This window comes from Miniopterus schreibersii (genome assembly GCF_964146895.1).
Source record: "Miniopterus schreibersii genome assembly, chromosome: 2".
Taxonomy (NCBI): Eukaryota; Metazoa; Chordata; class Mammalia; order Chiroptera; family Miniopteridae; genus Miniopterus; species Miniopterus schreibersii.
In genome coordinates, this window is record NC_138102.1 from 49,332,535 (window position 1) to 49,351,030 (window position 18,496).

General features: G+C 32.0%; 1 protein-coding gene across 8 annotated transcripts in view; it reads left to right on the forward strand.

Annotated features, from left to right (window-relative positions):
* RBM26 (RNA binding motif protein 26) overlaps positions 1 to 18,496 on the forward strand; it is an 85,316-nt gene that overhangs the window by 59,427 nt on the left and 7,393 nt on the right. For 7 of the 8 annotated variants that reach the window (XM_081130701.1, XM_081130707.1, XM_081130703.1 and 4 more), the window contains 4 exons: positions 3,381 to 3,596; positions 5,071 to 5,157; positions 15,884 to 15,997; positions 17,635 to 18,496. In XM_081130701.1, coding sequence (XP_080986827.1) covers positions 3,381 to 3,596; positions 5,071 to 5,157; positions 15,884 to 15,997; positions 17,635 to 17,724 — 507 coding nt within the window. In that variant the 3' untranslated portion in view covers positions 17,725 to 18,496. The remainder of the gene's footprint in view (positions 1 to 3,380; positions 3,597 to 5,070; positions 5,158 to 15,883; positions 15,998 to 17,634) is intronic. The other variant, XM_081130706.1, reaches the window with a different exon arrangement.

The following is an 18,496-nucleotide window of genomic DNA, read 5'->3' on the forward strand; positions in this document are numbered from 1 at the left end:
TCTGGCATATATATTGAGAGTTGATATAGGAAAAGGGAAGAAGTTAACGTAATTTTCAGAGCTAGTAGAGAAAATCGGTTACATAGTGAGGGATGGCAGCAGTTCTACCTATACACACGAATCTTTCTACTTCTTTTGAATTCTGTTACTTTTTAATTTTTGGTCTGTCCTTTTCCCTGGACCAAAATCTGTTAAAGGCTTTTCAGGTATTCTTTCAGAGATATCCTATGCGTAAATAGGCATATTGTATTAAGTCCTGTAAGGATCAGACTTCTAGTGATCGAACTACATCAAAGAACATGCTTACTTAAGTTTTGCCTATAGATGGTGCTGTGGATGTTTATAAAAGAGAAAAAAACTGCTTTCTTAATAGTCATATGATTATTTATATAAGAAAAATCAAGTGAAATTGATTCCTGTACACGAGAATTTTTAACATTTAGCAAAATGATGTTTAAAAATCAGAATTTCATTTTTAAGTATGGCAACATTAATGTTAATTGGTACTTTTCTATATTTATCATTGTTTGATGCCACAATTTAATTTTATATTTTAGATGATTACTTTTGCTTAATTTGAGAACAATACTTTTTTCCAAGTTTTCTAGCAATTTGGTCATCTTTTTCTGACATAGTACAATCTGTGTTGAGTACTGGCATCCAGCTATTAAAGATTTAACATTTAGCAGCCACTGTGTGTGTTTTAAGTCTCTATCTTATCTAACAGTCATAGGAAGCCATAAGATGATATCCTTAACCTGCACATTTTGCATTCTCTGGAAACTTGATATGGTTACTTGTGTGTCCTGCCCAAGGTATCAGGTTTTAGAAAAGATAGACTACTTCTATGTTAATATAGAAATTGTGTTTTCTCCAATTCTGGAGATTTAATGCCTGTGTTGGTGGGGTTTTATAAAACAAATAATTTCAGAAGTTGTGGCTCATAATTTTAGTAAGTAAATATTATTATCAGTATGTTTATCAGACTGTGGTGTTTTAAGTTTTTTATCATGACATAGCTAAACAGTGAATAATATTTCTGGGGTTTGTTTTGTTTTGCTTTGTTTTTTATAATGGCTAAACTTTAGTTTGCAGTTAGTATATGCAGTAATGCAGTATTTCCCAGAGTGTGGTCATTCACCACACCAATTCCATTTTTTGTTGACAGGTATTAGTGAAAAAAAGCTCTGAGGCCAAATAAATTTGGAAAAGGTTATTTTAACATGATTTTGTACTACCGGGTTTTTTTAGAGGCGATTTTAATTTGAGGATCTCCAAAAATACGTATTAAATACTCAGTATTGCTTAAATTTATTTGTCCATTGACTCCCTTTTTCAGGGAGCACTGTGTGCTTCATAGTGTACTTTTGTGTATGCTACTCTATTAACAATCCTTGAACTTTGAAGTTTATTTGGATTTTAGATTATATTAGCTAATGTTAAGATTTACTGTCTTGAGATGAAAAAAACTGAAATCCTTGCAGAAATTTGGCAGTGGTGCCTGCTTGACATTTCTCCTTGAATGCTTTACATCCTCAGACTCAGCAAGTTCAAAATTGTGCTTATTTTGCCCCTAAACCCCATCTACACAATTACCCAAACCCAAAATCTGAGAGTCTTCATTGACTCTCTCCTTTTATTCAGTATTCATATCCAATTAATTACCATGTTTTCTACGTTACTTCCAAATATATCTTAAATATGTTTGCTCTTTGTCTGCATTGCCACCACTTTACACCAGCGGTCTTTATTAGCTTGGGTTATGGTGGTAGATTACTGACTGCTGTCTCAGCTGCTCTCTTACTCCTTCTCTGTTCTTAAGACCCTAGCCAGAATACCATTTTGAACCCTGATTTGATTTCATCACTCTACTTCTCTGCTTTAAATATATATTAAAGATAATTCTCTTGCTCTAGCAGTTTTTCCTCAATGGTTAGAGCGTTGGCCTGTGGACCGAAGGGTCCTGGGTTCGATTCCAGCCAAGGGCACCTGCCGTGGTTGCAAGGCTCGGCCTTGGTTGGGGCACGTGCAGTAGGCAACCAATCCATGCATCTCTTTCACATCGCTGTTTCCCCCCCCGAAAAGTGAGGATTAAAAAAAAGATACTTCTCCTTTTTAAAAAAGTTATATTTTTATTGATTTTTAGAGAGAGAGGAAAGGGGGAGAGAAAAAGAAACATCAGTTGGCTGCCTCCTACATGCACCCTGACTGGGGATTGAACTGGTGACTTCTTGGTGCATGGGATGATGCTCAATCAATTGAGTCACACTGGTCAGGGCTCTGCTTTAAATATTTTAGTTGATGTTCGTGGATCTTGGGATAAAATTCAAAATCCTTAATGCGGTCCTTAAAGTTATTCATGATCTGGCTCTTCCTAGTTCCCCAGCCTCATCTCTCCATCCCATGTGGTCCAGATTTTATGTGTTTTTTGACGTACTATGTTCCTTTCAGCTTTGGTTCCTTTGTTCATGCTGTAACCCCCGCCCCTTACCCTTGCGTTGCTTGTTCTTTGTTCTTTCTTTGATTCATTGAGCAAATAAAAGGATCTACAATCTGCCAGGTACTATTAAATGTGCTGGGGATGAAGTAGAGAAAAAAAGGGGGGGGTGTAAAAATCCTCATGAAACTTCCATTCTAGTAGTTTATTTGTAAATCTTAGTGTTCTGTGCAGATCTTTAATGTTCTGTTCTTCATTTTTTTAGTCTCTTCATTAATCATGTAATATAAACTTAGTTGCTTAATGTCTTCTTTTTACTCCTCTAGGATTTGAGTTTCATAAAGGTAAAGACTTGTACATAGGAAGTACTCATTAAATATTTGTGGAATGAAAGAATGGTGTGCTATTCATATAGAGTGATGTGATAGAATATAAGTTATTATACAACATTGGTTGTATGATGTTACTGTAAGTGATCAAAATGATGAATTTGAGATAACTACCTAATGAAGTCAACAGGGAAACAAATAGAAACACTGTTTGAAAGTCACAGTGGGAAAATACATATATTGTGTGTGTAAGTACTTTATATATATGTATTAAACTGACTTATGAAGTAACAACACTGTATTATTTGGAAATCAGGAATTGCTAGCCTTTTTGTGATAATGTCTGATGTCTTAGAGAGTAAGAACTTAGTAGAAAAACACCTTTAATAATTTCAAAACATTGCTTAAGTTAATGTTATTTTGTTTTCTAAATTTATTAGCTACTTAAATTTGCTTTCACTTTAAAACCCCAACTTAAATTATGAGGTCTTTTTATAAGGCATTATTTGAATATGATGTCAAATTGTATAAAAGTTCGTCTAATTTGACAAAGTATAACACTTGGCTTATGTTAGTTATTGTGATGTTTAATCTGTGTGTCTCATTTCTTCTAGGCTGCCAAACGAGGGATTCTTTCATCTGGTCGGGGTAGAGGAATTCATTCAAGAGGTCGAGGTGCTGCAGCTCATGGCCGAGGCAGGGGTCGAGGTCGAGGTCGAGGTCGAGGTCGAGGTGTGCCTGGCCATGCTGTGGTGGATCACCGTCCCAGGGCATTGGAGATTTCTGCATTTACAGAGAGTGATAGAGAAGATCTTCTTCCTCATTTTGCGGTACTTTCTTACTGCCCAACAAAACAAATATTAATAATCGTTGGGGATAATAGATACATTAAAGGGGAAATTTTGAAAGTGACATGAGTAATTTAAACCTATTTATTTGACCAAAGAGTTTGATTAATTTGTAATAATCTTTTATTAATTATTTTAAAAATAAGCTATAGGAGTTTTTTGTTTGTTTAATTATTATCTGGAAGAAATGTTACAATTCTTATACTTAGTGGGCCTTCAGGTATTGTGAAATGAGTGATTTAAACTATTGCTTTAGAGAGGGAAGTTCTATAGTTTAGTTTTATTTGATATTTATTTTAAAGGAAAAATTAAACACATTGCATGGGTCATCCAGATTTTTTTAATTAAGATGGAATTTTATTTGTTAATATTGTATTCTAGATCTAGCCAACCTAGAAATGAAACTGCTACTGGTCCCAGTGGATAACAATTATAGCTTAAAATTTTATAGAGCACTTCTTTTTTGAGAGGTATTATTCTGAGTGCCTCATATAACTCACTATGTTATGAATTGTCTTGACAACTCCATGAGGTAGGTACCTTTATTGTGCTTATTTTAGAGATGAGGAAAATGAAGCATAAGGAAATTAAGTAAGTTATTCAAGTTTACACAGCTAGTAACTGACAGCTTGGATCTAACTGATTCTAGAGTCTATTCACTTTACTATGCTCTACAGAATTTTTCTGTATCGAGTGCATGTATCGAGTGATGAGATTATGTTTATAATTTTATTTTTGGGTAAGAAAGAAGGAAGGTATTAGTAATGATTTATAAAGGACTAGAATTTTATATGATAAAAGTTGCTGTTTGTAGAAAAATCCTCCTACACATGTAAAAAATAAAATCTAACAAAAGAAGCATAATTTCCTATGTTTAGCTTTTAAATGTCTTAAAAGAGTGTGTGTGTGGTCTAGAGGAGTCTATGGTAAGAGTGAAAGCAGGGTCAGAAGACCTGGGCTCTTATCCTGGTAATTAACTTAATTACTTTGGGGCAAGTAACTTAAGTTCTCTTAGTCTTTTTCACCCCCATCTTTAAATTGGGAATGATGTAAAAAAACCCAAAAACCTCAAAGAATATTCTGAGGATTAAATATTCTGCTTTAGAAAGAATTTGGCATATTCTGGCATCAAAATAATGATTATAAAAGGAAAGATAATAAAGAAGCTCAGTTTTGATCATTGTTTCGTTCATTTAAAGAATAGTTCAATCAAGTATAATTTTCCTTGATTCTAGAAAATGTAGAATTGTAAATTGTATTTGGAAGATAGAACCACCCTTTATCTTACAATATTAAGTACTAAAATGAATTATTCACCTTTTTTTTTCCTGTTATTCACCATGAATTGTTATGTATTCTGGGTTATATTTTGGTATTTTAATATTTTAAAAAACCATTAGGATTTTGGATATTTCAAAATATTTATTTGGAGGAAATACTTGTTTTTAATTTAAAGCAATATGGTGAAATTGAAGATTGTCAGATTGATGACTCTTCACTTCATGCAGTAATTACATTCAAGACAAGAGCAGAAGCTGAAGCAGTAAGTATTACAAATAATCTAGTTTACTAAAGATTCCTATTTAAATGTATTATAAATTTTGCTTTTAAGTTTTAATATGTGAATTTTTTAAACTTACTTAATAACTACACTTTGACAACAGACAGAACATATGAAGTAGAACTCATGACCTAAAGAATGACATATATAACATGATATAGTTAGAATATATAGTCATCAAGTTGAATGTCAAGTTGTATTGTCTTGAAACACCAGGAATATTGCTTCCTTTCTCTTTCACAGGAAATAGGGCTACCCTACTTTCCATTATCCTTTTTCTCAGATGGCCCATAACAGTCTTCTTTGGCAGACTGAGTGGTGAGTGGTAAGGTAGAAGTTGAGATACCTGCTGCTTTCTAGTCCCAGTTGGCTGAACTCTAAAGAAATGTCCCAAGCTCAGCATACGCCCGGTTAGACCTCTACAACTTTTTGCCAAGACATGATATAAAGCTTCAGCTTAGGGTCCTTTTAGTATAGTTGTCTTAAACTGTTAATTTTGAATTGTCTTTCCAAATAATGACCAGAAGTATATGCAACCTTGTCTTTCTTCTGAATTTAAAAGATTAAAAAGGGAAATGAGTATGAGGTGTGGGGGATTTATAGAAACCTTTTAAGCCTTGTTTGTTCTTTGTTCTGAATTATAGAGAGATAGATGTACCATTTTGTCCTTAGAGAAAATGCATTAAATGTTCCAAACAGTTAATCTAATGTGAATGAAAAGCTGGATGGTTTTTAGAAGTTTTAAGTTGATTGTGGTCTAAATAAGTTTTGAAAAACCTTCTAAAAATTGATTTATCCTTTTTGTAGTAAAAACTTCCTACCAGCACAGTGGTACATTACTGGGGCTTACCTGGTAGGAGTTGCTCTTGGGGCATTGTACCCAGTAAAAGACTGTGATTCTGATAAGTCACAGAAAAGTGTTCAGCTGAGCCCTGAAATAACCTAGTTTCTAGGTTGGTGGGGTGGGAATTTCTTATCCTAGAGTTCTATTTTTATAAATTTAGTTTTGAGTAATCTTTTATTTAACTATCTTCCATTAAATGATGGCTTCAATGATAATTTTCAGTGTAATGTTAGGTAGGTAGCTGAGTTCTGTTTATTTTCCAGAAAGTAGTCACATTATAAAACAATGGTAGTTATTATACAGGTGGTTGAAATATTGTATTAGGAACTGTATTAGTAACAACTTTTAAAATATATGTACTACTTTTTTCTGCTTGCTTATGTGGCTAAGAGGGGGAAAAAAACCTGTTGCCTTTTAAATCATTTTTGGAAGTTTTGCCCTTGCTAAGATTTATTAACATCCACCTTCTTTCTTGAGTCTTGATTTTTCTACCTCAGATGTATATTTTCATATATGTGTATATAAATTTATATGATATATATATTTTCCAAATGAACAGCCGTGGATTCCAAAGACCAGGGATTAATGTATAAGAAAGACTTTAACACTGTGTAAGTGACAAAATAACTTAGGCTAAGTTAAATCTAATGAGAGTTACCTTTTCAAGGTAAATACCATTTTATTTTATTTTTATTTTTAAATATATCTTTATTGATTTCAGAGAGAGGAATTGAGGGAGAGAGAGAGAGATAGCAACATCAATGATGAGAGAGTCATTGATCGGCTGCCTCCTGCACGCCCCAGACTGGGGATCCATCCTGCAACCCCTATTGCCTGGATCCTAGGTTGATGCTCAACTGCTGAGCCACGCCTGGCCGGGTGGTAAATACCATTTTCGTTGGATTTACTGAACAGACTAAAAGGAAAAACTACCATTGCTGTGATAAACATTTGGAATTGAATTATAGAAGTCGTTAAACCATAAACTTTTCTTTAAGCCATAAAATTTCTTTAAGTTTTATAACATTCTATTTTAGAAGAGAATAGAAAATTAAGTTGAAGTTAATTTAAATTTATGTGTTTGACATAAGGGTGCTAATTTTTTTTTTTAAATAAAATAATCTGATGACAAAGTGGATCCGGAGACATAGAAGCATGGAACAGACTGAGGGATCTCAGGGGAACGGTGGGGAGGGGGAAATGGGTGGGGAGAGATTAATCAAAGAACTTACATGTTTGTAAGCATAACCCATGGACACAGATACTGGTATGGGGAAAGCCTGGGGGTGGGATAGATGCGAGATGGAGGGGATCATTGGGGATAAAAAGGGACATCTGTAATATTCTCAACAATAAAGATAAAGAAACTTAACAACAACAAAAAACAAAACTAAGCCAAAAAAAGGGTGCTAATTTTTAATTTTTTCAAGGAAGAATGCTTAAAATGTAGAAAAGATTGCATTTATTATCATCATCATCATGTAAAATAAAGGAAATTTTAACACCAAAATGTAGATAAAGTCAAAATCAAGGATAGACTTTCTCAAGAAACTTGTCAACCTTTGCTAATGTTTATTTTCAAATATTTCATTTTTCTTATTTTCTGAACTCTTGTCAGAGCTGAATGAATGAATGAATGTCTCTTTTCTATAATCAATAGATGCATAGTATTTCAAAGTGAAAGTACAGGAATAAGGTAATTGAGACATTCAAATATAACTGAAAAGAGAAATTTTCCCCAGGAAAAAAGATAAAATACTTTAAGGAACAATAATATAAACAGAACACTTTGAGCTTTAGGTAAAGATGGTTATTGTTTGATTCTGGTTAGTTAGAAGATGGATTCTACTGCTTTATTTTCTATTTTTCTATCACCACCCCATGTACTAAAGTTGGATAAGTACCCAAATAAGACAGAAAAAGTAGTCTTTTTCCATGACTGATTAGAATGTTGTTTTTCCTACTGAGTTGTTCCTATACCTCGTAAGATACAAGGATCCAGTTTTAGAAAAGGAACAGTTCCTATTTTATAAGAATCAGTCCCATACACAAAGAGGTCTATAGCTTTTTATATCAAAAGGAAAGGAAATCTTGTTCTAGTGCATTTTTGATACCCATGCCGCAACTCCCACTAGTTGTGAGGATTCACTAATTCATAACTTATAAAGTACCTAAAACAATGCATGGGACATAGTAAACCCTCTTATCATTGGCTATAATGTTAGCTGTTATTAATATCATTGTGGTGGTATTTCAGAATGTGGAATGATTGGAAACTAAATAGAGGCAAGAAAGAGTAAATTATTTTAATACTCATTCTTTAGACCTGAAGATACAAAATACAAAATTGGGTTCATAGAAGATAGTACAGCATTAACAGTCAGTAGTTGAGGTTGACTGAATAGCAAGAACAGTATGTGTAAGTGGGTTCAATCAAGAGAAATCAAATCACACATAGCAGAGACGTTTGTGTATGATTTTACTGAATTTACTTTAATAGTTGTTAAGTACTGCTATATGATGGGCACTGTGCTGCCAGAATTAGTAAATCTAAGTCTAAAACTTGTTGGAAAGTGGCGGCCATGCAGCTTGAAGTCAAGAGTTAAAGGAATGAAAAGAAGTCTTTCCCTGTAAGTTCTAAAAACTAGAATTTACCTTTTTTTTTTTTTTAATTTGTGTTCGTTTAATGTAACTCCTGCATAAACATTGTATACTGTGGTTATTACAAACATTAATAAACTTGGTTTTAGCCTTCTTTTATAGATTAATTTTAATCATTATGGTTACTAAAAATGTAAGGTACACTAGGATAGGATTGCAGCTTTAACTCTCCTGACCTTAGGTCAGCTTTCCCACACTGATTTTACAGGACACTGGTTCTACAAGAGCTCCCCTAACAAAGAATTCTCTTGTCAGATAAGTTAGTGAAAAGCTGCATTTTGTATATTTCATTTAGATTCACAATTTAAAGTGATTTGAAAAGGCAGAAGGTAAAAACTTCTTTTAATTTTGCTTAACCATTTTTTTCCAAATGTTAATTATTTCCAGAACCATTTTTCATGTAAGATATTGAACCCACCTCATAACTACTTTTCTTACTATTTTCATCCTCTATCATTTGTCAGACCTTCAGCCTTTTTTCCTTCTGTTCTGTGTATGCCTGCTTTCTTTAGTTCCTGATTTGCTTCAAACTTTGAATGATGATGTGCGAGAATAAATAGGCAGAGGGCTAAAGCAAGCCTATGAATAAAATGCTTTAGCTTTTAAATAGAATTTTTCTTTACATTTCATAGAGTAGAAATTAGAATTGTGAAATGAACCCCCATATACTCATCATACACCTTCAGCAACTACCCACTTATAGCCTTATTTTGTCTATTTCTCAACTACTACACTCTCTGTCCTTATTTTGGAGCCATTCTTAGTCATATCATTTCATCTGTAAACATTTTAGTGTGTGTCTCTCAGTGTTACAGCCTTGAAAAAACAAAACAGTACTATTATTACACCTAAAAAATGATTGATATTCCCTAGGTATTATCAAATACCCCAGTCAGGGTTTATATTTCCCTGATTTTCTTAAATTTTTTTGTAATTCACTTTAAGGATCCAGAATAAGGTTCATATTTTGAGATATAATTAGTATTATACAATCATGAACCCATAGATTGAAACACTTTATGGGTATTGATTCATTGTTCTCAGTTGTTTATGTATTGTCCCATTTTTGTGTCTAGTATACAAGTTTGTTAACTGAGTCCTTTTGAAAGGATCCTAAATGGGTTATGATAGTGACTTTGCTTTCTGGTATGAAAAGGTATTCTGGGTTCATCTTATACATTTTCTTTTCTAGACCTGGAAATTGGTCATTTTTCTAAGGAGCTCTGATTCTTTTTACTGAGCAAAGGTATTTTAAAACCACAGTATGAGTACTAGGGGTACTCATTACTACTGCGTATGTTAGAGTCACTAATCCTTTTCAGTGGTCGTAGCTGGGAGTGAAAAAAATATATATGCATTCGTACACACATGTACACATATACATATACACATATATACACACATATGAAGAAAATGAATTCAAAGCTGCTACAGATATTTTCCATTCTAAACTATAGGGGTTTTGTACACACATGCATATACACATATATGTACACATAGAGAGGTAGAGTGGTAGAGAGGTAGGAAGAAAAGGAAGGAAAGGGAGGGAGGGAGAGAGGGAGGGAGGAGAGGGAGGGAGGAAGGAATACTAACACTTGCAAGTTAAGTTAATTCTGGATTATATGGTTTTTAATCTCAGGGGTCTTCATATCTCTGTCTCCTTTTTTCATGCTGATAACTCAACATTTCACTGAGACCAGCATAATTAGTTAAGTGCTCTATATATAAATCTAAAAATAAAAATATCACCTTTACCACAAATAATATAATTGCTGGAAATAAGAGTTTAATATTCTGAATTCTTCTTTCCCTTATGGTGTATTAATTAGATGTATACTGCATATACATATTGCAAAGTCAGTATTTGTAGCCATTGAGACAGTCTTAATGTAAAAAATTTAAATTGAGAAGGAAATTTTAGATGACAATCATGTAGTTTCCCTGGTTTATTGTTATGGTTGTAGTTGTTCTTACAGTGGTAATAAGAAAATGCCCATTTGCCTAGATAAGGAATTGTAACTTTTTTTTTTTAATTCCTCTGCAATTTCAGAATATGCTTCAGTCAAGGAGGGTTGGCACAGCTATACAAAAATTACTGAATCTGGGAGTATTCTTTAATTTATTGATAATGTTCATTGTGTAAAAAGCTGCTGGTGTACACTTTTGAGTGTTTTTTACTACTTTAAAATATAGCTTTATATTTTATTTTATTAAAAAAAAATTTTTTAAAAACATTTTTATTAATTTCAGAGAGAGGAAGGGAAGAGGGAGAGAGAGATAGAAACATCAATGATGAAAGACTCATTGATCTGCCTTAGCCCGCAACCCGGGCATGTGCCCTGACCGGGAATCGAACCCTATCTCCTGGATCCTAGGTCTATGCTCAACCGCTGAGCCACGCCCGGCTGGGCTAAATTTTATTTTTAAAATTAATTAGTTTTTGGGTAGACAACACATGTTCATGATATAAGAACTCCAAAGGTTGTGAAGTTAAAAGTAAATCATCTCATCCTTATCCTTTCTCTTTGCCCAGAGATATAAACATTTTTAGGTGGGTTTGTTAATATTTTCGTACTGAGTCTATGAGTCTACAAGAATACATCAATAATTCCTTTCCTCCCACAAATGGTGGCATATGTGCAGTGTTCTTTAACTTTTACATATTACCAGTCTATCCTCAGGTCATTTCATATCAAGAGCTGCCTTATTTCATTATTGCATAGGTATTTCATTATGTGGATATATCAAATGTAATCAACCATGTTGGTGGACTTTAATTATTTTTATTCTTTTACTGTACAGCAGTGAATATGGTGTATATTTATCTGTACATAGATGAATATGACTATAAGAGATGTTCTTGATATATTACTGCTGGGTGAAATGATATGTTCGTTTAAATTTTTGATGGATAGTTCTGAAATTGCCCTCCGTACAAGGTTGTATCAACTTGCTTACCCACTAAAGATGTGTCTTTGTAAACAGTAATATTTTGAATTTACTTAATAAAATCACCAAAGATGTTTAAGAGTACCTTGTGTAGTATATATAATGATTTTATCAATTTTCTTTTAGAAAGTCCATGGATATGTAAGTCACAGTGAGGTATTAAACAGTTTTACCTTTGTAAAATAGCAGCTCACTTCAGTTTTAACTCACTTTTCTCTTATGATTGAAGTTAAGCAGTTTTCAGGTTTGTTTAAATGCTATTTATTTCTATTTCTCTCAGTTGTTAATGTTACTGCCTATACTTTTGGTGAGTTATGTATTCTCCTGATTATTTTTTCTGAACGGATTGTGGGAGGTCTTTATATACTAGAAAATTAGTTCGTAAGTGTTAAACATTTTTATGACTTTTCATTTGTGTTGTATTTTACCATGCAATAATAGTGAATTGTTCAGTTAATTTTTTCTGCAGTTTGAAAGGTTTTTACCAGTCTGAAATGATAAAACATTTTCCCTAGTTCTACAGTAGTTTTCTTTTTCCCTTTTTTGTTTTTAAGATTTTATATTTACTTTTTTTTTTTTATTCATATGAAAGTTATTTTGTGTAAGGAGTAAAATAGGGAGTCTACTTAATTACATTGAGTAAAAGCTAGTTTACCTTAGTATATAAAAGTTTCTTATGTTTATATGGACATGTTTTGGACTATTCTCTTCTATTGCCAGTTTTCTGCTCGTGTGCTTCTTCCTCACTCTTTTAATTAAACTAACTTTATAATGTATTTTAAGTTTGTCAGGGCTGTTGTATGGATTCCATTTAATGCCTAGTTATCATTCATTTTCAGAATCTTCTGGTAGCTTTTACATGTTTACTTTTTATGTGAACTTTAGAATAAGCTTACCTGGTTCTAAAAAAATAAAATAACTTAGGAGAGAATTATTTTTATCAGGTATCAATATTACCTGGTTTTATAAACAGTAATTGAAAAGTTACCATCTTTATTATATTATATTGTTATTATTTTTTGTTAATCCTCACCTGAGGATATTTTTTCCATTGCTTTTTCAGAGAGAGTAGAAGGCAGGGAGGGGCAGAGGGAGAGAGAGAAACATTGATGCAAGAGAGACACATCGACTGATTGCCTCCTGCACTTACCCAACCAGGGGCGGGGAGTGAACCCTCAACCGAGGTAGGTGCCCTTGACCAGGAAGTGAACCTGCGACCCTTTACTGTGCAGGCCAATGCTCTAACCATGGAGCAATTCCGGCCAGGGCAGAAGTTTCCATCTTTATACTCTGAGTTAACTTAAGTAGCATTGGAGATATATTTTCTTAGAAATTCAATAGAATTCACCTGTGAAATAATCAGCATATACTGATTTTAGACCATGTATCTTTTTAAAAACCTTTTCTTTAGAAATCTGTTTAGATTTTTTTTTTTCTTTTTCTGTTTTTTGTTTAGTTCTTTGATAGTTTTTTGTCTAAATTATCAGCTGTATTTTCATTGAGATTGAGCAAATACAATTTTATCTTCATGTGAGGCTATTTTCCCCACTTTTCTTTCTTATTGTATTTTAAAATTTATTTTTTGATTACAGTTCACATTCAGTATTATATTTTGCATTTAGCTTCACTTTCACCTTTATGAGTTCTACCACCTTTGCTCAAATAGACATCCTATAGAATACATTTAAACATGATTCTTGATTAAAATTTTTATAGTTAAAACGTTTATTTTTAAAATACACTTTAATGACACTTTTGCAGAACTTTTGAAGCAGCTTCCATAGTATACCATTATGAAAAGCATTTATCTGGTTCATATTATAAGTAACAGTAATTAAGACAGTGTGATACTGAACTTGGCCAAAAGATTTCAAAGTCATAAGGACAAAATAGTGTCAGAATAACTAAGAATATTCTGAAAATGATGAGGAATGATACGGAATTCATTATGAAAGAAAGAATTAATATGGTATGGAATAGAACAATGGTAGGATAAAATAGAGTCCAGTAATAGACCTAAGTAAAGACAAGAATTTTAGCGAATTACAAAGATGTTTTATTTCAATTGGAATAAAACATTATTCAGTAAGTAGTGTTGGGACAACTGACTAACGATTTGAAAAAAAATAAGACATGTCTTTATTTTTAATATCAAACTAAATTCAAGTTGAATAAAAGGATTATGTGTGTGTGTGTGTGTGTGTGTGTGTGTGTGTTTTAATACCTAAGACTAATAAAAACCCAGGGAATTTCTGAAAATAATCTTATTGCACAGTATTTGGAAGCCATAAAGATAAATGTTGATAAATTACCATACATGAAAATTTAAAACTTTTTTATAGCAAAAACATAGCAACAACCCTTCCTTCAATAAAAACATGCATCATGAACAAAATCAATATCCAGTTGAGAAAAAAAAAATACTTTGTGAAATATGACAAAACTATTGAAGAAATTGGTTTAAATTAATGGTAAATGTGTACATATGTAGGTGTGTGTATAGTCATTCAAGAAAATTGACAAATCTGTTGGTATGGATATGGAAAGGATCTGTGAAAAACATGGGTTAATAATATAAGAAGGAAGTTGTAAAACCAGTAAAGTGTGTTCCCATATATGTATTATACATATGTTTGTACGCAAACCCTTTTATTATCTATGTAGGACTTTTATTCCAAACTCTCATAGACTAGTGGTTACTCTTAGGGGTGGGATAATCATGGATTATGATTTTCTTTATGTGACTTGAAATCTTTGAATTTTTTAAAAAATATAATGGGTGGTTTGCAGAATATATTTTTTAAACTTTATAAAGATTTTGTGTTGCAGATTACCTGAAGTAAACTTATATATTCAAAAGGCAAGAACTCAGTAATGTAAAAATTTATACAGCCAAATAGTAATGAAACAGTTAATAAAACGTTAAATATACCAAGTTTTGAAAATCATCCTGTAAATAATTTTTAAATTAAAACTTTAGAGAATTGTAGACTTACCTTATAAATCTGAAGAAACGAATGCTGAATATAGAGATTTACAAAATTAGGTCATCAGAAGTTTTTGTCAAGAACTTATAGAAAATGTCACCAACGTTTTTTGCCTTTTCTGGCTGGATAAAAAGATGAGTTTTATGAGTAGACATTTTACTCAATTAGAATTCCTTACAGTAATATATTTTTATGTAATAGTTACAGCTTCCAGAATTACAAATTGTTTCTGAACTTAAATCTCATATATAAGTACTTTAAAATTTTTTAGTTGCATGACATTGTGAGAAGGCCATGGACTAAAAACTCCTGAGCTGCATTTTAATAGGCATGGAATCTTTTAAATTTATCATAAATTTATATGTGTAGATTTAAAATTTATACCTGGGGACTTTAATATCACACAACTCATGGTCAGATGTCACTGAACATGTAATTGTTTCTGCATTTCACATTATGCTGTACTTTGAGATTGTGCTATAAATCTTTTGTGACTATGAGTTATTTCGGTATGTTGCTTACATTGATTTATGCTAAGTTCATGTTACTTTAATTTGAATCCACTATTTCCAAAGCAGCCACTTAATGTAGCAAGTACTTAGACTTTACTGTTTACTAAGTTTAAGTTTTATATGCAATTCTGAAAGCTTTGTAGAAAGTACGTTAGTTTATACTAGAAAAGTTTAGGATTTTTTCCCTTGAGATATTTATATTTTATAATAGTGATATATCAAACAATTTGTAATCATGTGATATAATTAAAAAATAATGTGATACTTTATACATGCAAAATTACTCTAATTCTGTTAAGTTTCTAGTTACTATATATGCCATTTGTAAATGAACAAGAATTAAAATGCAGAGAAATACATTAAGCCTGTTGATTCTAATTTAGACTTTGATTCAGGATCTTTAAGTACTTTGAGACTGTTGCCTTAAATGGCAGTTATCATTGCATTGTAAACATGTAGACATAGTTCTTCTAGTCAAAAATTGGCCAGTAGTGAATTAGCTGTAATCAATTATGAGAAATTGTTCTTGTTTTCTTTTTAAAGAAATTTCTAATCACTAGGCTGATTTTAGAAATAACCATAAAAAGTAAATTATAATAAGTAGTAAAGTTAGAAGTATATAACCACAAAGCAAATTAATAGACAGCTGTCTTTACTGTGTTTAGGTAATTTAATTTAAATATTAGGTGCTATTACATTTTATTTTCTTCAGAAATTATTAATATTCTATATTCTAATGTTCTTAATTATTTTAGGCTGCAGTTCATGGAGCTCGTTTCAAAGGGCAGGATCTAAAACTGGCGTGGAATAAACCAATAACTAATATTTCAGCTGTTGAAACAGAAGAAGCTGAACCTGATGAAGAGGAAGTATGTTTGTTTTTTTCATTTGGTTTTGCCCTTAAATGTTCACATTTTTATATAAAATGTGGTTTTATGGCTGTGATTTTAACATAAAGCTTTTATTCCTGAGCCATATTTCAGGCAGGGGATATGAGATAAATGCAGACAACTTTAAATTTTCTGGATTAATGAAATCTGTGGATTGCTAATACAAAAAGAATGCAAATCATATGTGTGTGTGTATATACATATATACACACACAGACACAGTTTTCATTTACTCTTAAAAGACAATAATTCATTAGATTTTTATCTACAGGAAATCTTGTAATATTTCAAGTTTTAGAGTATATATTCTCAATTGCTTTATTAACATTTCAGGTATATTTTATTTTAATTCATATTGTTTTAGTTCATTAGAATGCCTACTATATGGTAGATACTGTGATAGGCATAAAAATGAATAAGACACGGTCCCTATCATCAAGGAGCTTATAACCTGGAAAGGGGGGTAGTGCTGACAGACACGTAAGAAATAAATAATAAAAGGCAGACTGGTATGCTGAATAAAGATTTGAACAACATGCTGTCGGAATCCAAGGGAAGGAGTGATTATTTCTGTCCGTAAGAATCTTGAAGGAGTTGGTGACAGTGGAGCTGAACCCTAAGTGATGATAAAGTTTTCCATAACCAAGAGCTTGGATGGGGAATATAGTTGAGAGGCATATTTGAGCAGAGGGATAGGTGTGTAAGATACATTTTTCTTGGGTAACAGCAGTTAATCTGATGACTGAGACTTGTGAGCATAAAGAATAGTGAGCCCTTTGAACAACCCCAAACTTAAAAATAAGCAACTCTATTTTGTTTAATCGTGAAATAAGCTGTAGGAAAATGTTGAGGAAGTTAAAAAATAAAGGTAAGATAGGGACACCAAATGAACCCATGTTTTACCTTTGTTAGATTTTCAGTGTCACTTCATTTTGTTTGAAGAGCATTCAAGGCTGTTAACAGATATCCATAGTCAAATGCAAGAATAAATTGTGTGTTTTGAAACTCATATACATGATTTGTCATTTTATATTTTAGATTATACCTTTGTCCTTCCATGAGTTTGAATTGAATGGGGAGAAAAGCAGGAGAGCTCCTGGTATTAGGTATTTTGAAAAGTTTGAAAAGCAGTCTGAGAAGCTTTTATGAAAGGAATGGAGAAAAGAAAGGAATGCTATAAAGAATATGTTTGCTTACATACAGTAGAAAATCTGGATAGACTTTTATACAGCTTATTGGTTGATTTAGTGTCCAGTGTTAGGGTAAGTCAGAGAAGACTTACTGATGTTTTCTTTAAATAAAAAAAAAAAGATATTAAGTAGTGTTTTGTAGGTATAGAAGGTAGCATTATTTGGTAAAGAGAGGAGGGAGAAACGGCATGTATGAAAGCTTACTTTGATAATTCTTTAGTGCCTATTTGATACAAGCAATAGAATAGATACTGTAGAGAAACCATTGAGTCAGTAAAGGTTGCTTTTCTTTGTTTGTTGAATGTTCTAGCTGTAGAAATACCTTTTGTATTCAACTCTGTTGAGAGAAATCAATATTTAAAAGTGTCACCTTTTTTCTTTTCTTTTTTTTTTTGGGTAAATTCCTAAATGCATTTTAACCTAAAGTTTCAGGAAGAGTCTATGGTGGATGACTCATTACTTCAAGATGATGATGAAGAAGAAGAGGACAATGAATCTCGTTCTTGGAGAAGATGATTTGACTGATCATTGATCTGCATATGCTAGAACTCTACCTGTGTTTCATTAGTATTATCTAATGTACTTTTACATATTTGTAAAAACAATTTTTGGTAAATGTGATGAAGATGGATTTCACAAATAGAAGAGAAGAAAACTACCTTCTGATCCTGTATTTTGAAAGATTGATGTTTGCATTTTATTTCAGTAAACAGTTGCTAAAGACATCACACTAGAAACATGCAATGTTTTTATTACGTACTTCTACTGAACATTACGGAATTCTTTGGGTTCTTTGTAATTTAATGAATAGGTCTGAAAACTTATGACCAATACTTGTAATAATTTAGAGGATTTTGTTTTACTCCAAATAAGGAATGAATTTGCATTTAAAATCTTAATGAATGTTTTAAAAAATGAATAGATAACATAGTACTCTAACTAAAGTCTCCAAGTATGTATTCATAATATTACATAGTAGTATGCTTAGGCTTTACTATGTATTAGCCTTTTGTTGGACTTGTGTATGTATTTTACCATATGGGTTTCAATGATAATGGTGTATGACTGCTTTGCATATGACTCTCCTTATGCATTCAGATGTTTAAAATAAAGTGGAATGGTCTTTTAAAAAGAAAAGAAAAGAAAAAAAAAAGCAATGACAAAAAAACCACACCAAGACAATGTTCTTTGATTCAAAAAAAAAAAAGAGAAAAAAAGAAAAGAAAAAGAAAAAAGAAAGAAAAGAAAAAAAGTTAAAATAGACCATTCCTGATGGTGATCTACCCTT